Source organism: Pseudorasbora parva, chromosome 14 (assembly GCF_024679245.1).
Source record: "Pseudorasbora parva isolate DD20220531a chromosome 14, ASM2467924v1, whole genome shotgun sequence".
In the NCBI taxonomy this organism is placed as follows: Eukaryota; Metazoa; Chordata; class Actinopteri; order Cypriniformes; family Gobionidae; genus Pseudorasbora; species Pseudorasbora parva.
Window position 1 is genome coordinate 7108355 of NC_090185.1, and position 25724 is coordinate 7134078.

General features: G+C 39.4%; 1 protein-coding gene across 1 annotated transcript; it reads right to left on the bottom strand.

Moving 5' to 3' along the window:
- Positions 1 to 1058: 1058 nt before the first annotated feature.
- On the bottom strand, positions 1059 to 21920 carry LOC137039685 (uncharacterized). The gene is made up of 6 exons (XM_067414958.1): positions 21848 to 21920; positions 5941 to 6279; positions 3645 to 3983; positions 1634 to 1651; positions 1341 to 1540; positions 1059 to 1073 (listed from the first exon to the last, which is right to left on the bottom strand). Exons 1-6 carry the CDS (start codon positions 21903 to 21905, stop codon positions 1059 to 1061), a joined length of 969 nt encoding a protein of 322 aa, XP_067271059.1. The 5' UTR covers positions 21906 to 21920.
- Positions 21921 to 25724: the final 3804 nt, after the last annotated feature.

Below are 25724 nucleotides of genomic sequence, written 5' to 3' on the forward strand. Positions count from 1 at the left end.
TTATTATTATTATGATTATTATTCTTAATGACGCTTGTTATTCAGAAGTAAAAATGTCGTTTTTATTGATTTTATTTTTATTTAAAAGAAGAAGGTCATTTTTATTATTTTGTCAGTCTGAATTATTTTAGTCCCAGTCCGTGTGCAGCTGCCGGGCCAGGCGGGCCTGAAACGTCAGATAAAGCGCACAGGCTCGCGACTGGAGGAATACATATGCCTACAAATCAAACGCTTTGGTAAAGTCACACAAATTAAACATTGACGTTCATGTTGCACAAAAATAAACACTGAATGTTGTTGTTGTGGTTTTTAACAGTGGGTCATATAGCATATCTTTGTCAGTGCGTTTTGTGGTGTTAGGAATTGTTTTCCTGCGCATTTTCACACTCACTCAAACGTGCGTACACCACCTCCTGAGCTGGCGTAGGATTTGAGCGTGTGTGTGTGTGTTTGTGCGTACACCACCTCCTGAGCTGGCGTAGGATTTGAGCGTGCCATACGCCAACGTCCATATTGATAAATCTCAAAGTCACTGTGGGTTTGGGTGTACACAAGGTGTACGCTAGAAATTTGGTGTACGCACTTTTGATAAATGAGGGCCAATGTGTATATATGCAAGTTGATTGAACAGTTTTACTTTTGATAAAGTCACACTGCCAGCTATATCAACATACTGTTAACGTTTTTATAGTCTTTGTTGATTTTGCAGATATTGTGCAGTGTGACAAAAAAAAAAGACAAAAAAGGCAATGTGCCAGCAGAAAACACCGCCTCTTCGGTGTGTGCAATGTGTATTGCCACCATATTATTACCTGAACCTAACGGTTATGTTAGCGTTTAAGACAGAGAATCAGAAATAATCATCAAGCCAAGGAGTCCTTAATACCGACATATCCATTCTTTCTTCTCAATAATAATGTTGAAAACTTTCTAGAACATCTGAACACAACTATTCTCGTGGCTTCATAAAATGATTGTAGAGCCGCTGTAGTGAGATGGGCTTTGTAACGACGTCTTTAGTGCCTTTATGGGTCTTGAGAGAGGAAATTAGATGGGTGTCAATGAAAGCCTGACTGACGGGTGAGGAATGACAATTCATTAAAAAATTCATAAAAAAGTCATTTATGACAGAATTTTCATTTTTGTGTGAACTAACCCTTTAAACTTCTAGACAAAGCAAATGTTGTAAATCCATTAACACATCTAGGATGCTCTCTTCCCCCACATAATCAACATAACTTCTCCCACATAATTAAAGCCATAAATCACCTTTTCTGATGCAATATATAGGTTATTCTACTCATGTAGCCTAGGTATTCTTAATTTCTAATGACACTCACCAGTATCAGAAACACAGCGACAGAAGCTCCTGATGATTCTGAATCTGTAGCTACATATCTGTAGTTGATAAACTCCAGAGTCAGCGGTTCTGATGATCCAGTCTGATGATCCAGCTTCAGTCTGTCTCTGAATATCTCTTCACACTGATCATATGTACAGATTTTACTCTGATTTCCAGTAATTTCAGTGATGGGAATACCTTTAAAACACCAAATCATCAAATAATTTGCGTTTTTCACTTCACCAGGCTCTAATGTGACAGATTCTCCCTCCATCACCCACTTTCTCTTACATTCATCTCGTTCAGACGCTGAAACACAAACCAACAGAAAAAATCATTGGAAAAACTCCACAACAATAATTATCTGTGAATATAATTGTGCACATTCATTTTGTGGATCTTGAGACATTTAGTAGAAATAAATACAAAATAAACTGTAAAATTGCTAAATATCAAGTTAATCACATACTCATTTAGACTTATATCTAAACTCTGCTGGAAATTTTTTTTTACAGACCCGCACATAATCCAATACTACACTGATATATAACTTTCTGCTTTATAATACTCCAAGATAAGCCAATATAACATTTATAATAGGTTGTAATCATTATATGGGATAGAATCAAACTATTACAAGATCTGTACAGATTGACACTTATTTTACTTCAGATCTTCTGCACTTTGGGTCCCAGTGAACTAAAAACAATAAGTATGATGAATTTAAGGGGGGGGGGGTGAAAACACTCAGTTTCAGTCAATCTCATGTCAATCTTGAGTAACTATAGAGTAGTATTGCATCCTTCATATCTCCGAAAAGTCTTTAGTTTTATTATATTTATAAAATAAATATAGGCTGTACCGAGCCTTTCCAGAAAAAAAGGAGCGCCTGGAGGCGTATCGAGTGGGCGGAGCTAAAGAATGACGAGCACGCACAAAGCGATGACGTCCTCAAGCGTGGAGAAGAAAACGCTACCCAGATTCAACTAATACAGATATGATCCAGAATCAGATCCGGAGGCTGAAATAAATTGAACAGGAGAAACAGCAACAGCAGGACGTCCGTCTCTGTGGTATGGACTGTATTTAGTGGCCTGTCAACGTTTGTGTGTGTTTACTCGCAGTTTATGAGGACATGATTCGGTTTATGGACTATTGTATGCGACTAAACCTTAGCAGTAGCAAGCAAAACGGTTTTGCACGTCAGACTAGTGTAACATTATACAGAGAACAACAATAGAGTAACCGTTAGCGCATTTGAATGACAAAGCACACTTTTCGAGAACGCTAGGTTTATGTTTAGGTGTTTTTTTCAATAAACAAACTCACACCTATATTGTTCAGCTAAACAAATGTATTTAAACACACACCATAGATCGCATGCTCCACTGATAAATTAGCTATACGCGATCGTTGCGTTTACTGATGTTTACTCACGCGACGTTAGCCAACAGCACAGACATTTGAAGCAGTTTTACTCACCGGCTGCTTCCAAAGCAGGACCGAACCTTTATCGCTGGGACCGCTCCGTCAAAAACACACTTCTTTGGTATGATTTGGTAAAGTCCTGTGACAGCAGTGACCATGGAGATCCACTTTTGCGATGCGACTGAAGCGATGTTGTGAAGCTTCCCGTCATTTCTGCGTTCAAATCGGTTCAAATGCAGCGCTGCCTTCCCAGAATGCTGTGCTGAAGCGTCAAAGTCGCTCGACGTCACCCATAGGAATAAAGTGGAGCGCGGCGCGGACTATAACGACATAAGTGTTCACGGACGACTGGATCTGCAGCTGAGCGAGTGTTTATGGGCGTGCATTTCCTCTCTCGCTCTAGTCACGCGCGCGCACCCTACCGGGAGAAGAGCCCGTACGGCCCACACAAGGACCTTCCGCTCTATCGACGTCAAGCCGACCCATACTCGAAAAAAACTCTGCGAAACTTGTGAGAAACTGGAAGGAGTATTTTTAACACAGAAATACTCCATCAAACGTCCAACATTAGTTTTTGAAACTTTGTCTAAGTTTAGGATGGGAATCCAAGTCTTTAACAGTGTAAAAAGCTCAGTATACATGAAACAGCATTTCACCCCCCTTTAAACAGATTATAATAAATGTTATGAACAGAAGAAAACTAACTGTTAGAAACTAATGGATCATCATTGCAAAAACTGAACGGTTTAACAGAAAATAAGTAATTATTTTCTGTTCATTGACGGAGATAAAGAGGAAAACAGCTCTTAATGTCACTGATATAATAAACACAATATGATTTTAACATAACCTGCTTTCAGACATAAAGACTCACCATGAACAGTAACACTGAAGATTGTTTCACTGTCGCTGCTGTTGATGATCACTAGTGTATAATCTCCAGAGTGTGTTCTGTTGATATTCATGATGGTCAGAGATCCAGTCTGATGAACCAGCTTCAGTCTGCCTCTGAATCTCTCAGTAACATTATCTTCTTTACACTGAACATCTGTACAGATCATACTGAGACTTCTATTGATGTGAGCGATGAGAGTGTTATTAAAATACCATTTAATCTTTTCTTGTTGGTTTGTTGTTACATTAGTGTTTAGAGTGACTGAATCTCCCTCCATCACAGACACTGAGACTCTCTCTTTATCAGCAGTGAAAACACCTGGAGAAAGAACGAACAGGTCAATAAATCATGTCTGAAATAGAACAACAGAAATATTCAACAGGAACTGTGAAAAGTTTTTTCTACAGATCAAAATGCATAAAAGTGTCACAGACTCACATTCACTTATCGTCAGACAAACAGATTATATGGTATTTATTCATCACGCAACATGCAACCACATCTTGATTCATACATTGCATTTTAATATTGCATATTTGCATTAATACAACTAATAAGCAATCGATGCATTTCATAAACAATTATATGACTACAAATCAAGGAAGTTAACAACACATTGTGGGGGCCATTTGTTTGTTGTAACTAATTATAGTCCATTTGTATCTTTTGTCAACACCGAATTAAATAACACACATATTTCACTGTTTGAAATGTGTGTTGGTCAATTTTAGGTAACTGTCAAGCCTAACTGTTCTCACTGGTTTACCGACCCATTCAACGCTGATCCGGCAAATCCGGCTGATCTATTTAAGCTTCTCCTTCTTCGGACTAAATTTTAAGCAGTTTCTCCTCTTAGGGCTTTCAAGCTACGCCCACGAAACTCAGGTCAGACCTTCAGACTTTACTGACTCGTGTGCTATATAATTTCTAGCTTACGGTTGCTTGACTTACGGTTTTCGTTAAATGGACGTTCAAAAATGTGAAAAATCTCACAGACTTCCATTGAGGAGGTCAAGACTTTTGTAGAATAAGACTTATAGAGTATTTAAGCTGTCTTTCACTAGTAAAACTTACATGAATACATGCTAGTCATGTTAGCAAAAGAGACGGATTAAAACACCAGGTGTAAACAGGAATCCATCCCCTCGTCTACTTATGATCAACCAAAACGCTTCTTAAACAGGGCCTTTTGTCCACTTTCAACCACTTCGTTCCTGATTGGTCTATAGACGGGTAACTGTATGGGCTCTCACAGATCTTTTGACCTAATGGACGAAATAAGCTCATGCAATTTACATATGAACGCAGTAGAGAAAACAGAAATTGAGATTGGGGAGCAAAAAAACATTCACTAATTGACAACTATAGAGCATACATGAGGTCATCAATAGATAATGGTTGTATAGTTTATAATGCAGCATCAAAAACATAATTGGAATTGGTTCAGCTTTTGGACTCTTTCCATTTTCCTTAACGGACCTGCTCGTTTCTTGGGGGGTTGTTCCTGGAAGTCTCTAGCCCAACTCAAGGCGCACCTCTTTTTACGGGCATTCCGGCATGCCGTAACGCGTTTCAACGTCCACTTTCTCCATCTCCCCGACAAAGCCTGACGGGTCTTTTTGAATCCGACGTTGCTCCGCGACCCTCCAGACCGTGCCCGGGACAAGGCACCTTACAGGTCTGACAGCATGGAGCTTCTCACAGAGTTCAGGTTTTGGTCTATAACGACATAAGTGTTCACGGACAAGTTGATCTGCAGCTGAGAGAGTGTTTATGGGCGTGCATTTCCTCTCTCGCTCTAGTCACGCGCGTGCGCACCCTGCTGGGAGAAGAGCCCGTACGGCCCACACAAGGACCTTCCACTCTGTCGACGTCAAGCCGACCCATACTCGAAAAAAACTCTCGGAAACTTGTGAGAAACTGGAAGGAGTATTTTTAACACAGAAATACTCCATCAAACGTCCAACATTAGTTTTTGAATCTTTGTCTATGTTTAGGATGGGAATCCAAGTCTTTAACAGTGTAAAAAGCTCAGTATACATGAAACAGCATCCCCCCCCCCTTTAAACAGATTATAATAAATGTTATGAACAGAAGAAAACTAACTGTTTGAAACTAATGGATCATCAGTGCAAAAACTGAATGGTTTAACAGAAAATAAGTAATTATTTTCTGTTCATTGGCGGAGATAAAGAGGAAAACAGCTCTTAATGTCACTGATATAATAAACACAATATGATTTTAACATAACCTGCTTTCAGACATAAAGACTCACCATGAACAGTAACACTGAAGATTGTTTCACTGTCGCTGCCGTTGATGATCACTAGTGTATAATCTCCAGAGTGTGTTCTGTTGATGTTCATGATGGTCAGAGATCCAATCTGATGAATCAGCTTCAGTCTGCCTCTGAATCTCTCAGTAACATTATCTTCTTTACACTGAACATCTGTACAGATCACACTGAGACTTCTATTGATGTGAGCGATGAGAGTGTTATTAAAATACCATTTAATCTTTTCTTGTTGGTTTGTTGTTACATTAGCTTTTAGAGTGACTGAATCTCCCTCCATCACAGACACTGAGACTCTCTCTTTATCAGCAGTGAAAACACCTGGAGAAAGAACGAACAGGTCAATAAATCATGTCTAGAATAGAACAACAGAAATATTTAACAGGAACTGTGAAAAGTTTTTTCTACAGATCAAAATGCATAAAAGTGTCACAGATTATCACATTCACTTATCGTCAGACAAACAGATTATATGGTATTTATTCATCACACAACATGCAACCACATCTTGATACATACATTGCATTTTAATATTGCATATTTGCATTAATACAACTAATAAGCAATGGATGCATTTCATAAACAATTATATGACTACAAATCAAGGAAGTAAACAACAAATTATGTAGGCCATTTGCTTGTTGTAACTAATTATAGTCCATTTGTATCTTTTGTCAACACTGAATTGAATAACACATATTTCACTGTTTGAAATGTGTGTTGGTCAATTTTAGGGTTACTGTCAAGCCTAACTGTTCTCACTGGTTTACTGACCCATTCAACGCTGATCCGGCAAATCCGGCTGATCTATTTAAGCTTCTCCTTCTTCTGACAAAATTAAGCAGTTTCTCCTCTTAGGGCTTTCAAGCTACGCCCACGAAACTCAGGTCAGACCTTCAGACTTTACTAACTCGTGTGCTATATAATTTCTAGCTTACGGTTGCTTGACTTACGGTTTTCGCTAAATGGACGTTCAAAATTGTGAAAAGTCCCACAGACTTCCATTGAGGGGGTCAAGACTTTTGTAGAATAAGACTTATAGAGTATTTAAGCTGTCTTTCACTAGTAAAACTTGCATGAATACATGCTAATCATGTTAGCAAAAGAGACGGATTAAAACACCAGCTGTAAACAGGAATCCATCCCCTCGTCTACTTATGATCAACCAAAACGCTTCTTAAACAGGGCCTTTTGTCCACTTTGTTCCTGATTGGTCTATAGACGGGTAACTGTATGGGCTCTCACAGATCTTTTGACCTAATGGACGAAATAAGCTCACGCAATTTACATATGAATGCAGCAGAGAAAACAGAAATTGAGCTTGGGGAGCAGACAAACATTCACTAATTGACAACTATAGAGCATGCATGAGGTCATCAATAGATAATGGTTGTATAGTTTATAATGCAGCATCAAAAACATATTTGGAATTTGTTTAGCTTTTTTAGATGTTTAGATTTTTCTGAACGGACCTGCTCGTTTCATCGGCGGGTTGTTCCTGGAAGTCTCTAACCCAACTCAAGGCGCACCTCTTTTTACAGGCCCAGGATGGTACATCCTCCTTGGGGAGATGCATGACCCGCGCCTTACACTTCACGGACCCGCTCATTTATTGCGGGTCATTCCACGAAGTCTGTAGCCCAACCCGCAGCGCACCTCTTTTTACGGGCTTTCCGGCATGCCATTCCATGGGTCCGGTCCTCAGGTACGTGTTTGGATGTCAGGTTTTGACCTCTCCCTGACAAAACCCTGACGGGTTGTTTTGAGTCCGACTTTGCTCGCACCCACCCTCCAGACGGGGGCCACAGACCTGCCCGTGCCCGGGATGAGGCACCCTCCCTGGGCAGGCCGGGGAGGTCTGATAGCATGGAGCTTCTCACAGAGTTCAGCTTTTGGACTCTATCCGTTTTCGTGGAGGATTTTCCTCCAGGGGCACATCTAAGCAGTAAATGCAGGTGTAACATGTAATACATAAATAATATTCCAATCAATCGCAGGTGGTTGAGAAATAATACATTGTGTTTGTTTGATAAAGAGGTTTAGGAGCCCTGTGAGAGAATCATCCGGTTGCCGCTTTCAAATCAATCCCTTACTGAACTGAAAAGGGGAGCTGAAGCTCATTAAATATGCAAAAGTCTTGTCGCTTGTGTACAAATTGACCTAAAGTGCCGCTGAAATATATTTCTAATCAAGATTTTTTTTACAAGAAATGGCTCATTTTAATCCCACCAGCTTTTGTGATAAAGTTTCAGTGAAAAACTAAACTTTCAAAAAGTATTCTAATATTCACAGCTTGGTAAAGCCCATTGAGTCAATTTTTGCAAAGACATAAGTGTTGTCACCTTGTCATATGAGCTTCACATGTGACTAATAATGGATCAATTAGGTCTCAAGTGTGTATAAAAAGAACCCCAGTACACTAGACCTTCACATCAACTGCAACTAGACCTCTGCAAACATGCCTAAGATTCACCCTGAGACTAAAGTTTTGATTATCAAGAGGCTGAAGACCAGATCCACTGCTGATGTGGCAGACACCTTCAATGTGTCTCAGCCTCAAGTACAGAGGATAAAAAAAAAGATTTGAAGAGACTGGAGACGTTTTTGACAAGCCCAGGTCAGGCAGACCCCGCAAGACAACTGCTCGAGATGACCGTTTGTTGGCTCGAAAATCCAAGGCCAGCCCATTTTCCACTGCAGCAGAGCTCCACGAGACCTGGTCACCTGAAGTCCCTGTGTCAACCAGAACAGTTTGCCGGATTCTGTCTCGAAATGGCCTCCATGGTCGAATCAGTGCCCAGAAGCCAGCAATAAACAAAAGACATTTGAAAAAACGTGTGGCATTTGCCAAGGCCCACAGCCTGCTAAAAGGATGGACGCAGGAAAAGTGGCAGAAGGTGGATTTTTCAGATGAATCTTCTGTTGAATTACACCACAGTCGCCGCAAATATTGCAGGAGACCTACTGGTGCCCGAATGGATCAGAGATTCACCCAGAAAACAGTGAAGTTTGGTGGCGGAAAAATCATGGTCTGGGGTTAAATCCAGTATGGGGTGTGCGAGAGATCTGCAGGGTGGAATGGAAACATCAATAGTCTAAAATACCAAGAAATCTTAGCTACCTCTTATATTCCCAACCATAAAAGAGGCCAAATTCTGCAGCAGGACGGTGCTCCATCGCATACTTTCATCTCCACATCAAAGTTCCTCAAGGCGAAGAAGAGATGAAGAGAACAAGATGCTCCAGGATTGGCCAGCCCAGTCACCAGACATGAACATCATTGAGCATATGTGGGGTAGGATGAAAGAGGACGCATGGAAGACGAAACCAAAGAATATTGATGAACTCTGGGATGCATGCAAGACTGCTTTCTTAGCTATTCCTGATGACTTCATCAATAAATTGTATGAATCCTTGCCAAACCGCATGGATGCAGTCCTTCAAGCTCATGGAAGTCATACAAGATATTAAATTTGTATCTCACAGCACCACAACTTAATTTGCTGACATATTTTTGTATTTGCAGTAAATTTGTTCAATTTCTGTATAGGCGACAAAACTTTTGTCTTGCCAAAATTTGACCTTTCTGTCTTGATTAAATGATAAATATTTTTTCTGTGAACATTATTTATTTCAGTGCATTAAACATCATTTGGGAGGGTTTTAGCTTTTCATATGAGCTATTTCTAACACCAATGAATTAATTAAAAGTCAGGTTAATATCAGGTATTTCTAGAAAATAGATAAGCAACAAGACTTTTGTCAGGGACTGTATATATATATATATATATATATATATATATATATATATATATATATATATATATAAAAACATAAAAAACATTTTTTTAATTTTTTTTTATTATGCAAACAGACAAGTACAATATTTACAAAAGAGAAGTTAGATGCAAAATACAAATACAAAGGGCAACAAAACATAACATGCCAGTACGAGTGTGTGTGTGTGTGTGTGTGTGTGTGTGTGTGTGTGTGTGTGTGTGTGTGTGTGTGTGTACTACTTGTGAGTGTAACTGGTGTGGGAGTGTTAATTTATGAATAAAGGATCATGTAGGGAAGTACAACAGACATATCCAAAAAAATAAATGTGTATAGATAAGGAAAATAAAATGGGGTATGCAGAAGGCGAGGTTGCTACCTCTTCCTGAACCCGCTCCCCCCATTTTTGATGGTGTATCATTAAGGATGGCTTCAGACAAAGAAGGTGAGTGGATTCATGACTGTTGGAAGTTGAACAGAGCTGACCAAGAAGGGTGTAATTCTGAAAAAAAAAACCTTTTTTTTTTTTACATTCGCTAAGTCTCTGCAAACTCTGTTTACGTGGCTGTGCACGCGACCAGCACCTGTGCTGAGCCTGCATGAGTGGCAGTACTAGAAGAAGATTGTCGTGGTTGTCGGATGAAACGACTTACGTCGGAAAGGTATAACAAACGGACGATCATCATCATCATCAAGTTTTATGAAATTAATTAAAATCTTCCTAAATCCAGGATGAGTTTGCCATGTTTAGCCTAAATCAGGGGTTTTCAAATCATTCCTGGAGCCTCCCCAGCACTGCACATCTTGGATGTCTCCCTTATTAGACACACCCAGCTCAGGTCATGGAGTACTAAACTAATCAGCTGATGAGTTAATACAGTTGTGTTAAATAAGACACTCGTCCAACATATGCAGCGCCTTTTACTATATAGAAGCCTAACCCTTTAAGAATCTGAAATCGGATTGGAAAAGTATGTTCAAGTAAACATATCTATTGAGATGCATTTCTTAGGGGGCTGCATATGTTGGACGAGTGTCTTATTTAACACAGCTGTATTAACTCATCAGCTGATTAGTTTAGTACTCCATGACCTGAGCTGGGTTTGTCCAATAAGGGAGATATCCAAAATGTGCAGTGCTGGGGAGGCTCCAGGAATGGTTTGAAAACCCCTGGCCTAAATAATAAGACAGATAGCTTGCAGACGAGCAGCCGAGGCTAATATTTTTTTTTTGGTAGGCATTAGGCAAACTAAGCAAGGCTACATGTGTGATGATGGTTAGTTTCTCACATTTCGTTTTAGCAAGAAGAATGAATGATGGAAGTAATGCCTCACATTAATTATTTTATTCAAAAGGGTTAAATGCCTAAATCCTATGACTATTTTGGGTACTGTTTGACACAATCAATCATTTATTTATATAGTGCTTTTACAATGACGATTGTTTCAATGCAGCTTCACAGTGTTAAACAGGACAATATTGCAACAAAATTTGATTTGGCTGTACAGTCGTTCTGGAGAAAACAGCAATGTTATCGGCTTAATTTATTATATCATATAGGGACAATGTTGGCAGATCAGTATTATAGTTTATAGAATTAAATGAGACCTAATAAATTATTTTTATTTGTATATTTAGTTGAATAACTTCGATCATAATTTTAGTGTCCCCAATTGATTGATTGAGTTCATTGATATTGTTTGAAGCCAAGATGCCCACTGAAAAGAGGCGGATTCAGGAGAGACAATTCAGGGAGGCAGCAAAGAGCAGCACATCACTGCAGGGTTGGCTGAGAAAAAGCCGACCAGCAGGTGAGACAGAGACTTTGCACTGTGATAAAGATGACATGGCACTGTAGGTGAACTGATTAATTAATCAGACTCATATTTTAGCCTACTAATGGCAAAGTTTCATAATTACATTCCATTTAAGATGAGGAGGAGCAGTCACAAGCCTCCAGTCTATGTGAGGGAAATGTGGACCAGGAAGAGGCACATAGATCAGGTAGGCCTAAGTGATGATCACCAAATATGAGATGAGAGGACTATGCTAGAAAGTACAGGGTTAAAGAGCAGCATGATAAATAATTGACATCTAAAAAAAAAAAAAAAAAAAGGCCATTTTAGAGGTCATTTCAAAGATCTTGTCTGAGCAGAACATAAATACCACTACTGGGCATTAAAATAATTATGATAATGGAAATAAAAATATTTTTTAATTGGACAGATGATGAGCCCAGTGCATCAGCACTCAGAGAGCCAGAACCAATCCCAGATGAGATCAGGACATACAGGAAAAATAGGAAAATGATAGATGATCAAGAGGATGAGATGAGGGAGACGAGAGCATCTGCAAGGGAAGATATTGAGATGACGAGTGGGGCAGAGTCAACAAATTTAGATTTTTCGTTGAGGTTGGCTAACCCCACAGACCCAGCTCATGTACAAAGCAACAATCTTAAATATGATCAGACCTTTATCACATTTCCCAATTCAGTCGGGCCTTGCCGTCCTATGGTAAAGTTCCCTAAAAATACAGATGGACGTTCTTTTCAAGCCTAATGGTATAATGATGACCCCCGGCTGGAATATTCTCCCCTGAATGATGCCATGCATTGCTTTAGCTGCAGGAATTTTATGAATGAGGAAAGATTTCAGAGCAGGACAGGATGGAAGTCTAAGGATAAACTTGTGGAGGCAGGCCAAAGTGAAGATTAAGGAGCACCGCAGCAGTGAATTGCATATGCTAAGCATGATTAGGCGGAATGCCTTTACAAAAGATACACTGCAGAGGGCTTTTGCAGTAGCTGATTCTCAGATGGAAGCAGCCAAAGAAAGAGAGAGGAAGAAAAACAGAGATTATGTTCCATTTAATAGACATCGCATTATATCTGGCAAAACAAGCTTTGGCCTTTAGGGGAAATGAAGACGACTTGTCAAGTTCAAATCTGGTGGATTTGCTAGGACAGCATACTCGGGCTTCATCTTGATGCAGTCAAGGAAAAACAAGCATCAAACCAAAGGTGCCAGGTGTCTCTCCTGTCCAATAGGACACAAAACAACCTCATAAAAGCACTTAGTCTTTATGTGAAACAAATCATACAGAAGGAAGTGACAGAAGCATCACAATTTTCTATTTTGCTGGACGAGACCACTGATGTGTCACATATTGAGCACATGTTGAGCTTTGTTGTGCGATATGTCCACAACATGACTATAAAGGAACGCTTTGTCCAACTGTTGTTTAGCATCAACAATGGGAGAGGCACTGGAGAATGTAGTGATGAAGCTTCTTGAGCAAAACAACCTCAACATTCAAGATGTTTGTGGACAGGGATATGATGGAGCTGCCAATATGAGTGGACTCCTGCTGCCTCCTGCTGACTAGTGTCCTGCCCTTCCCAACCCGTTTATTTTTTTTATGTTTTTTTTATGGTGTATGGTTTACACACACATAGATGATTCGACTATCGGTCGACCATAGAGAGATTTGAAAATTCTGATTCGAATGTGTAAATCCTTAGTCGGGGACACTATATAGACTAACCAGAATAATCAAGGTTTTTAGTATTTTTTTTATTGCTACGTGGCAAACAAGTTACCAGTAGGTTCAGTAGATTGTCAGAAAACAAACAAGACCCAGCATTCATGATATGCACGCTCTTAAGGCTGTGCAATTGGGCAATTAGTTGAAAGGGGTGTGTTCAAAAAAATAGCAGTGTCTACCTTTGACTGTACAAACTCAAAACTATTTTGTACAAACATTTTTTTTTTCCTGGGATTTAGCAATCCTGTGAATCACTAAACTAATATTTAGTTGTATGACCACAGTTTTTTAAAACTGCTTGACATCTGTGTGGCATGGAGTCAACCAACTTGTGGCACCTCTCAGCTGTTATTCCACTCCATGATTCTTTAACAACATTCCACAATTCATTCACATTTCTTGGTTTTGCTTCAGAAACAGCATTTTTGATATCACCCCACAAGTTCTCAATTGGATTAAGGTCTGGAGATTGGGCTGGCCACTCCATAACATTAATTTTGTTGGTTTGGAACCAAGACTTTGCCCGTTTACTAGTGTGTTTTGGGTCATTGTCTTGTTGAAACAACCGTTTCAAGGGCATGTCCTCTTCAGCATAGGGCAACATGACCTCTTCAAGTATTTTAACATATGCAAACTGATCCATGATCCCTGGTATGCGATAAATAGGCCCAACACCATAGTAGGAGAAACATGCCCATATCATGATGCTTGCACCTCCATGCTTCACTGTCTTCACTGTGTACTGTGGCTTGAATTCAGAGTTTGGGGGTCGTCTCACAAACTGCCTGTGGCCCTTGGACCCAAAAAGAACAATTTTACTCTCATCAGTCCACAAAATGTTCCTCCATTTCTCTTTAGGCCAGTTGATGTGTTCTTTGGCAAATTGTAACCTCTTCTGCACATGCCTTTTTTTAACAGAGGGACTTTGCGGGGGATTCTTGAAAATAGATTAGCTTCACACAGACGTCTTCTAACTGTCACAGTACTTACAGGTAACTCCAGACTGTCTTTGATCATCCTGGAGGTGATCATTGGCTGAGCCTTTGCCATTCAGGTTATTCTTCTATCCATTTTGATGGTTGTCTTCCGTTTTCTTCCACGTCTCTCTGGTTTTGCTCTCCATTTTAAGGCATTGGAGATCATTTTAGCTGAACAGCCTATCATTTTTTGCACCTCTTTATAGGTTTTCCCCTCTCTAATCAACTTTTTAATCAAAGTACGCTGTTCTTCTGAACAATGTCTTGAACGACCCATTTTCCTCAGCTTTCAAATGCATGTTCAACAAGTGTTGGCTTCATCCTTAAATAGGGGCCACCTGATTCACACCTGTTTCTTCACAAAATTGATGACCTCAGTGATTGAATGCCACACTGCTATTTTTTTGAACACACCCCTTTCAACTAATTCAACTAATTTCCCAATTGCACAGCCTTAAGAGCGTGCATATCATGAATGCTGGGTCTCATTTGTTTTCTGAGAATCTACTGAACCTACTGGTAACTTGTTTGCCACGTAGCAATAAAAAAATATACGAAAAACCTTGATTATCCTGGTTAGTCACATTGTACTGCTATTATTTTGAACAAGACTGTGTATATATTATATATATATATATATATATATATATATATATATATATATATATATATATACACATACATATATACATATACATATAGTGTTTTTTTACCTTTCTTTTTTAATTATTATTGCATTTTTTGCAGACATATGAATTGTGTGACAAATGATTGAGAAACAAATGATGCAGAAAGAAACAAGGTGTCTGAAAAAAAAAGAAGCTTGAAAGGTAACAGAACAGGTCAGGAACAACATAACCCCCTCGCCCCCTCCCTCCCAACCCACCCCACCTTACCCCTAATGCCATCAGGAAGAGTTAAAATAGAAAAATGATAATAACAGAAAAAAATCAAAGAAAGTCTCTTCACCACTTGGAAGTCTAAACAGGCAGCTCTGATGCCACATTAATATGTATAGGGGGCCACCCATGTGACTGTTTCTTAGACACAGGAGCATCTGTTTCTATAACTGATCGGAACTTACCGACGACACATGAAACTATGGAAGTTGAAGGAGTTGGAGGAGAAATCACAACATTTCGCAAAAGTGTACCAACTCCTCTGCAAATACATGAAGATGAAGTCTTATGGACATCTTTATGGGTGGGGCCTAATTCACAAGGAAGCCTCATTGGCATGGACATTCTACCATTGTTGAACATGATCATATTCACTGACAGTTGTCACATCGCTACAACAGCTGGAATAATACCACACGAAGATCGCATAGATGTGAAGCGTTGATTGACTGATAGACAACTACTCTGTAAGTGTTTGTAACTTCGCATTTGAATGTTGGTTAATTTGTTGTTGGATAAGTATGTCTGTAGTAGAGCAGTGGTGTGTATTAGTAGTTTTGGTGTATTCTCGCAGTGTGTGTGTGTGTGTGTGTGTGTGTGTGGGGGGGGGGGGGGTTAGCATTTGTGAAGCATTTGTTTGGTCATTGCCACGTTTGTGAGTGAACGCATTTGTTGGGGGCGTTCCCAGCTGCTTTCAATAACGATACTCAGGTGAGTGTAAATAGCATGATAGTCCGCAGCAGCCCTGGTGTGAAGCCCTCCTCATGTGAAGGCTGAGTGTAAAGACTTCAACTCTTCCCTGTGCAACTCCTCCCGAGCAAGGACCCCAACAAGGCACTTAAGTATCATTTCCTTTTCATTATTTCGGTTTCCTTTTCATTATTTGTGTTCAGTTCTTATCTCTATCAGGCCTTTTCTCTGATCTGTATTCACCATGTGCTTTCAAATCTCTACTATTACTACTAGCACTCGTAAATCACGCTCTGTACGCACGAGACGCAACAATCCTAATAATTAGCGCAGTCTACAGACAAATAAAGCAGACTTTATTTCATCTATTGGGACTCATTCTCAATTCAGCCTCATGCCCCTAACTGAGACCTGGGATGCTTCCCAATTCTTATTTGTACATCCTCGTTTCCTTTCCTAGCTTCCTTTACTCGCTCCTTAGCTCCACCCCTTCAGGACGCGAGGGCGGAGGAATTTAATCAAGTGAACTCATACATCCTTGCTCCCTTTAACGTCATTTCAAAGCGGCGTCAATTAATGATGACACCGCTGGATTTAGTCGGGATTCTTGAACATTAGAGATAACTTAATATTTTAACTTTCTCCGCCAAACACAGAAATTTCCGTTATTTGTTTGAAAAAGCCTCCAGGCCAATAACGGAATTTTCCGGGTTTCCGTGTTTTCACTGTCGGGCGCTAGGGGGCGCTATTGCGCATCTTCTGAATGAGTACTGAATCTCCTGATCAAAACACACGTGAGAAAGACGCAGTGAAACGAGCGATCGCATGTAATCATATGCATATTAAAAATAACGTGATCATCCTCATTAAACAGCATATGAATCAAAACTGCCCAATGTTACTGAATGAAATGTGGACCCAGGATGAGCTACAGGACTGTGTAAGCATTAGGGGTGTTGATGGACTCGATCGACTCCATCTGTGTTTGATCATCGCTCTGAATCTGATCTGGAAAAATTTGATTTTCTCAGCTTTTTGTTCAAAATGTTGCTTTTTTCATGAAACCTACCCATATTCAAGTGTTGATAAAAAAGGAATGTATTAAGCTAGAATAAAACGATTTTTTTTTTGTTTAAAAGAAGAGGGTCAGCTCTTTATTTTGATATATTGCATGCTCAGATATTCATTTAACAAAATATTCTATATGGGCTATTACATTTTGGTGAAAATTGTCAAAAAACCTGGCGGTGGCTGGCAACTTTTTTTAAAAACGCTGGCAGGGAAAGAGTTAAGCTTCAGCCTCCACAAAATACCACATTTGTCCATATTTTAACCAATATTACCAGTTATGGTTATGTCCAATATATGGTTATTACCAGTTATGTCTAAACTGCTTTTTCGTTGTATAATATTAGTTTCTATTTCTTTCATTTTCTTGTGCTTTGATATAATTCTGCAACTGTCAGGTGTTATTTGACAAACATTTGTGTCTTGTACATGTAAACATAATAATGATTAATAAACTGTGGCACGATGTGAAGGGGGGAGGGGGGGGGAATTAAGGCGTGCGTCCCGTTTAGTCGATAAAACACTTCCCAAAAGGATACTCCAGTGTATCCTTGCTTAAGACTCCACAGGAAGCCTCCTCATGGTGCAATTAGAGAATTGAGATCTCCTACAAGATGGCTGAACTCCATCGGTTTCCGGGTCATAGGATGGAGGAGCAAGGAAACGAGGAGGGATATTGAGAAGCACCCCTGGATCAAACCAGAGGACACTGCCACTCCTGCAGCACTCTCAACTAATTTTACTTTTTCACACATCCCTCGACCAATTGGGAGGGGTGGGGGTACTGGTTTGCTTATCGCAAATGATTGGAAATTTGATCCCTTACCATCTGTATTGGCCAGTTCATTTGAATCGCACTCAACCACTATTACTCACCCTGTTAAAATCCATGTGGTAGGGGTCTATCATCCTCCAGGTCACCTCGGTAACTTTGTGGAGGAGTTGGATGTGTTTATTTCTAGCTTCCCTGAGGATGGCACTCCACTGATTCTGCTTGGTGACTTCAACATCCATCATGATAAACACCTAGCCGCAGATTCACCACTCTACTGACTTCATTTGACCTTAAGTTAGTATCTACTACGGCTACTCACAAATCAGGTAACCAATTAGACCTCGTCTACACACGCAACTGCTCCACGGACAACACTTAAGTTACTCCATAACACTCCACAGACCACTTTCTCATCACTCTTAACCTCATACTGACACAACACACTCCTACACAGGCTTTCGGCCTTATCTACGCTCACCCTCTCCCTCTCGCCTATCCACTATGGTTTCATCTTCACTCCCTCCACCTGTTCAGTTCTAAGCACTGGACACTAACATTGCTACTGACACTCTTTGCTCCACTCTAACATCCTCCTTAGACAGTTTTTGCCCCCTTTCATCCAGACCTGCCCGCCCCACCCCATCTGCCCCCTGGCTGTCTGATGTTCTCCGTGAACATCGCTCTGGACTCAGGGCGGCAGAGAGGAAATGGCAGAAATCTAAAAACTATACTGACCTTACCTTGTATCAGACTCTTCTCTCTTCTTTCTCTACAAATGTCTCCACTGCTAAAACAACATACTACCACAACAAAATCAAAAATTGCTCTGACTCTCGCACACTCTTTAAAACATTCTCCTCTCTCCTTCGTCCTCCTCCTCCCCCTCCTTCATCATTCGGCTCATACATCCCAATGAAATCACTCTCACTAACATTTTCCTGGACCGTTCCCACCTGGTGGAATGAGTCTGTAGCCATTTTTAAAAAACATCTTAAGATCTTTTCCAATTGCACCTGACCAATAAAGAATAGTACTTATCCATTCAATTTTGTTTGTCCAAAAAAATAAAAATAAATAGTGTGTACTGTGCTAATTAACTGAGATTTCTTACAGCTCTTACAGGTTGTTGGCCTTGTTTGTTTCGTTGCTTCTATTGCTCTCCCCTTTTTTGTAAGTCGCTTTGGATAAAAGCGTCTGCTAAATGATTAAATGTAAATGTAAACGTGTAAGATGTAAATGACACAGTATGCGGGGACATAACATGGGTTGGGGTTTTTTGTTCTTTGTTTGTTGTTTTGTTTTTGTTCGTTTCTGTTTCTTTTGTGTTTGTTTCTTTGTCTGCTATTCTTCTTCCTCACAATCATTTCAATATGTTGGCCACCTGGGGGTAATTGTGTGGAACGGACATCCGTAGTTCCAGAATAGGGGAGATGTAGAACAAATTTTACTAGTCAATATTATTTTTATTAGTATTCATAATCAGTTAATATTCGTATCTGTATTATTATTATTTTTGTAATCATTTATAACCATTGTATGCTTGAATATATGAATGTTAAAGAAGGCATGAGTAGGGCTGGACGATATGGCCAAAATTTATATCACGATATATTTCTTAATTTTGGTCGATACGATATAATTTCGATATCGATATGAACTATATAAAAGCTTTAGAAAAACTACCAAGAACTGCCACAAAGGATTTCTGTACCTACAAACTTACAAATTAATTTGCCAAGTCTATGAAACCTCCTCCTATAAAACTATATAATATTTTAGAAAAAAAAACGGTACAAATAAATTAATGTTCACCTTTTATTTGTATTTAGCCTTTATACGAACAAGAAATGTGAAATCACCATCAAATAAACAAGACTCTCACTTCGCAGACGCAGTTTATTGAGCATTTTCTTTTAAGTTTTAAATTTCAGTGAAGAACGATTCATAGCGCTATATTCTCCTTTTATGCAAAACTATACCTTTATCTACTGATGCACAAAAAAAAAAAATAAGACTCAATTCAGTGGCCTATTTGTGCTCTGTTTGAGATGAGTGCACGCTGCTTTTTGCAAGGCTTTAAACACGAGCAAATGATACATTATCGTGAAGCCATGTCTGACCGTCTTTCACAAGCTTTGAAAGGTAATTTAAACGAGAATGAACGCATTGGTGTTAATTCATGACATTGTGTGCAAATGTGGAAAGTATTAAAACAAATGTGCCTGCCTCTTACATAAATAGTCTACATGGATTATTTGTAACGCTTGGCATCGTATTGTTAGACATTAGATTGATGCATCTATGTCGATGTATTGTTACTCCCCTAGTCGGCACCTCTCCGGCACAAGTTTAATATCAGCCCCATTCGCACGGGATTCGTATTATCTGGGGACCTCTGGTGATTTGTAATAATTGCAGAGAATGTCTGTGATCTTAATCCCGTGCGAATCGGCCATGTCTGTAATTTGTAAAGTAAAAATTCCCCCGCAAATTAGCCTACCTACCATATTTCGCCGAACACCGAGGTCCTGTGATAACATTAGTCCTGTGCGAATCGACATCTCTGTGATTTGGCCAGGATTAGGCGGATTGTACTTTTTGCAAGCTTTTTTTCTCCCTGTGAGCATTTCTATCTTTATCTTTCACGAAGAATAAAGTCTGCATTCATAATGCGCACCGTTCAGTCATTCCCGTGCAGCCGCGCCCGCACGGATTATACTTTCACTTTAGAATGAGTATCAATTTGAGAGTAATCTGATTGAATGGTGTGTTTAATATTAACATCAATACTGTTCTGAATGAAAAACATAACAGAACAGTATAGTACAATGACAATCTTGTTTAAATAGGCGCTTTTACATTTAGTTTTGAAACTGAATCTTCCGCCGTAGGCTATATTGTCAGCTTCCTACTCGTGATAAATGAAATCTGATTCCTGCCGCTGGTCTGAGCTCAGTTCATGGCGTCTGTTCGCTAACTGAACGAAATTATATCTATTTATTAGGCTACTGTAAAATAATCAAAACGATATCGATGCCTGTTTATGATTTCATACAGCTATCTATAACGAACATCATATCCGGGAGAAGTCAGTAAATTCGAGTAAAATCACAGGCTTTGCTTATCCCGTGCGAATGCGCCACGCAAAACTCAGATGTGGAGGAGTCATTTCTAAATCACAGAGGTCCCTAGATAATACTAATCCCGTGCGAATAGTGCTTTAGATAGCCGAACCACGATCCACGCCACTAAAGAAAGTTAGTCTTTCTTCTCTTATCAACTATTTATTTCTCCTTACTTGTGGAAGCTTGTTCAGTCACATTTGTGTTGCGGTCAGGGAAACTCTCTTTGTAGCTAAAACGTGCCGTGTTGGATCTATCAGCCTACTACTGCTGAGCACTGGCTGCGTGTCCGTGGTGTAGGCCTACGTCATCACGCAAGAAGCCAATCGCGTTCTGCTCTTTCTGATGGCATGCGCCCTGAACGTCAGTCATATCGAAATATCGGAAATGTGTTTAAAAATCATATCACCGTTATTGAAAAAAATTATATCGCGATATATATTGATATTGAATTATTGTCCAGCCCTAGGCATGAGAGAGAGCTAGACACTGTATGCACGCGTGTTTGGTTCCATGTGAGAGTGGTGGCCGGGTGCATGTACACAGGGGAGTTATGGACAGCATGGATGTGTGTAATTTTAGTGCATTTGTTGACTTAATTTGCTAACCATTCCATTTAATGGAAACCATATGTTCTTCAGGGTGCACAAAACCACAAGCCCCGTATGAAGAGCAGAGAATGGACGATGGAACGACAGAGAAGCTGCGTATAACCACTCCAGAAACGTTCTCTCCTATGTCTGTCTAACGTATTAAATAAAAGAGATCTCTTGACAAAACAACTGGTGTCAGGTCCCGTGAATTAAACAATGGCGGAAAGAGACAAAAGTCTAGGTCTACGTACAGTTTATTTATTTAGGCTTTACCGTGGCTTTGGAACCACAGTGAGCTGAGAGCAGTACAGAGCCCGGACCAGTTTAAAGCAGACTTCTGTTCAGAAAGGCTTTTATGTGTTGATTGTTTTTATTATTCTATACGTTTACATTCTTTTTTTAATCGCTGACCTGAAGATAAATAAATGAATAAATGTCTTACCGTGCAAGAGGAATGCAGAAACTGTGAACAAACAAGTGGAAAAAATCCTTGTCTCCATGTTTCCTCTCAAATGTGCTTTGATAGTTTGAATGAATGGGAGATTAATAGACGGCTATGCGCCTGGTCTCGACTATAGACATCTGAGGGAGGGGAGGAGAGAAAAAGTGCAGCCAAAGAGGACAGTTCTCGCTTTTCGTAGTAGATCAGACACCAGCGAGACCAAAGGCGGATTTTGTGGGATTCACACACGTTTCTAATGAACTGGATGTAATTTAAGTTCTGCTGCTTCTATTTGAAAATAGATATGATGAACAGAACTAGTATCCAGCTGCTGCCCCGCAGCACACCAGTAGGGATGGCTGATGCAAATGTTCAAATCCTCCACATTCAGTTTAATTTCCTACTGTATCAGAGAGAAATGTAGCCGCATGTTGATTTGCCATGTGTGGGTGTTTAATGCAGAGACTCTCCTCATGTGCTTGCAGTTTTAATATAATGATACATTTTAAAGTTAGTGGCCAAATGTGTCATTACAAAAGTAAAAGTAGTAACGCTGCTGCAGGTGATATATATATATATATGTATATATTGTGACAAGTCTCCCAAGCTCTCATCAGCGTCGCCCTGGCAACAAACTAAAAACACCTGCACGCAATCAGCACGGGCCAGACCGTCACAGCTGCAGGCTATCAGAACTCAGCATAAAAGCCTTCCCTCTGGGACACCAGTCTGAGCACGATCTCCAAGCACCACTACGCTAACGCTGGTCTCTCTCTTACCCAGACAGCAGCCTGTGACGCTCCGGCCACCTCGCCGCACCCACGTCACCGCTAGCACCAGGGCACCCGGAAGGATGACACCCACAAAAAAAAAAAAAACAAAAACAAAGGAGGACACCCACAGCGCACCTCCACCACTATCACTCAACGTTTGTCACTGTTCAATAATTATTTAAAATAAATCCACCCTCTGGGGGTTTTGCACCAATTTCATTGTTGCGTGATCCTTCACCCTGCCACAATATTTTTTATATATATATATATATATATATATATATATATATATATATATATATATATATATATATATATATATTTTTTACCTTTCTTTTTTTATTATTAATTTTTTGCAGACATATGAATTGTGTTACAAATGATGCAGAAAGAAACAAGGTGTCTGGAAAAGATAAAATGAAGCTTGAAAGGTAACAGAACAGGTCAGGAACAACTTAACCATAATTTTGAATAAAGTGCCTCACTTGGAAAAATCAAAAAAGATGGCTATTAGGAAGGTTGAATTTAGCTGATAAGGAAGAAAAAGAGGAGAACAAATTGTTTTCATACAAGTCATTCAGTGTAGAAAGGCCCTAAGGAATAAATGATTATTTGAGATTGGCATATTTACATTTACATTTATGCATTTGGCAGACGCTTTTATCCAAAGAGACTTACATTGCTTTCATGGTATACATTTTACATTATTATCAATTCTTGCTTTCCCTGGTAATCGAACCCATGACCTTGGCGTTGCTAGCGCCACGCTCTACTGGTTGAGCTACAGGAAAGATATGAATTGAGGCATTGTGTAAACCAAATTGTTTCCTGAATTGAAGCCAAATCTTAATAGTATTGATAACTGTTGGGTTGCTCGAAATTTTGTGTACCACAAGGGGAAGCTAGGAGCAGACATTAGAAAGTATAGAGCGAGAGGAGGATATCTCTATTTGTACCCACGGTGGGCTAGAGGCAGATCCTTTGAAGCCAACCCAGTAAAGTAGTTTATTAATGTTACATGCCCAAAAGTAGTATCAAAAATTTGGAAGCGCTAAACTCCCTTCGGATTTGGGAAGCTGAAGGACTGATTTCCTGATGCGAGGCGGCTTATTATTCCAAAGGAATCCATTCAATTGCTGATCTAAATTGGTAAAAAAAAGATTTACTAATGCAGACTGGAACAAGCTGAAAAAGATACAAGAATTTTGGCAAGATGACCATTTTAATAAGGTTTGCACAACCTATTACAGAAAAGGAGGGGGAATTCCACCTAGCAAAATCAGACTTACATTTGTCCAAAAGTGGCGTAAAGTTCCGCAGTAAGATTGCCACTAGGTGAAGTAATTCTCTGAATTAATCTAGAGGTACTGGCCGCATGGGCCTGTTGGGCTAGAAGCCTGCCCGCCTTATCACAGTGTTAAAAAAAAAAAAACGCTGTTTAGATTACCGCAGTCGTCTCTCTATAACATGCGTAATTAAACTATTGAATTCTGATTGTAATAAAAGTCGTTTTTTGTAGAGGGCCCGAGAAGGGGAGACGGCATGCGTTTCATCAAGTTTGAAAGTTGCATCCAAAATGTCCTGCCTTTTAACCCTTTCAGCCTTACGAAGAGACAAAGTGAAAGAAATAATCTGACTTCGAACAAAGGATTTAAGAGCTTCCCACAAAAATCCACTTTTTACCTCAAGGGTATCATTCAATTCAATGCAATTACTAATTTGAGTGGCCACAAAGTTCTTAAACTCATGATCTGCTAATAAGTGAGAACTAAATTTCCATAGTGGTGGGGTAGCAATACTTAGAGGAAGATTAATATCAAGCAAGGTGGGGGTGTGGTCTGAAAACTAGCAGTAACCAGATGCAGCAATTTATTGTCAATCAAAAAAAAGTCAATTCGGGAAAAGGTATGGTGTGGAGGGGGGGAAAAAAGAGAAAAAAAATAATTAGGAGGATTATATGAATGTAACTCAAGCTCAACAGACAGTGGAAAGCCTGTATTTGTGTATTCCCAGATCTCAGACTTATGATCCATGGTATCCTTGTAATCAGAAAAATGCGATCGTACCGAATCTTGTAAAAGAATTTACAGAACATGCATTATTACAAAATTACACGCGAGAAGCCAAAACCAAAGCAAGTATTCTTATTTCTACAATCCAAGCTGCTGTTAAAAAGGTCGTGTTATTCCCGTTTGGGACGAGTTAACTCCGTGAGGGCTCTGTGTAACGAACTGAAGTGATCGATCTCGATCTCTCTCTCGATCTCTCTTTTTCTCGATCTCTCTTTTTCTCGATCTCTCTTTTTCTCGATCTCTCTTTTTCTCGATCTCTCTTTTTCTCGATCTCTCTTTTTCTCGATCTCTCTCTCTCTCTCTCATTTATTTTTCTACTCTCTTTATGCATATTTAGTATGTACTTTCTGTGTGAATTATAGTGTTATTTTTAGTCTGTGTTTATTAAACTTCCAAAAAACATTTTTGAATTGAATCTGTTACTCTTCCACATACACAAAGTCAATGAAACTTACGATCTTACGTTACCTAACGTTACCTAAACTGATTATGCTACTATTTTAGTAAAGTAAACTGTACGAACATATGAAATATTGATTTGTCCTGATCAGTAAAGTTAATGTTTCTTATGCGCTCGTAAAGCAGTAATTCCTTATTGAGAATTGATTTGAAAGTCTATAACTAATTTGCAGGACAAACTTAGTAAAATAATTTCAAGCAATTCCGTAAAGGGTTACTTGTATTTAATTAAACATTTTCCTTATCGGAAAATTTAAATACGTAATGAACGACTAGCAAATTATATTCATAAATTCATGAATACTGAATCCCTTTTGAGTTAATTATTCCCCCGAGACATTAAACTTATAGTCATTATTATTACATATTTATGGTGGAGAAATAACCGAGCAAGTTTCAAACGTTTGTGTATGTGTGAACGATATTCATATTCCATTCATTGTGTATTTTTGGGGTATTAATAACACGCACGCAGGTTTTTGAATTGTGAGGTACCGCGCAAAGCGAACCCAAGCATAAACAGATGCTGAAACATGTTGAAGTAGCCGGATTATATTAAGGATAGTATAAACG

Excerpts from the sequence above, each read along its gene's own strand:
- LOC137039685 (XM_067414958.1), bottom strand. The coding sequence starts at position 21,905 with ATGGAGACAAGGATTTTTTCCACTTGTTTGTTCACAGTTTCTGCATTC. Across the intron at positions 6,280-21,847 it reads TTCTGCATTCCTCTTGCACG|GTGTTTTCACTGCTGATAAA; the intron begins GTAAGACATTTA and ends TTCTTTCTCCAG. Across the intron at positions 3,984-5,940 it reads CTTCAGTGTTACTGTTCATG|GTGTTTTCACTGCTGATAAA; the intron begins GTGAGTCTTTAT and ends TTCTTTCTCCAG.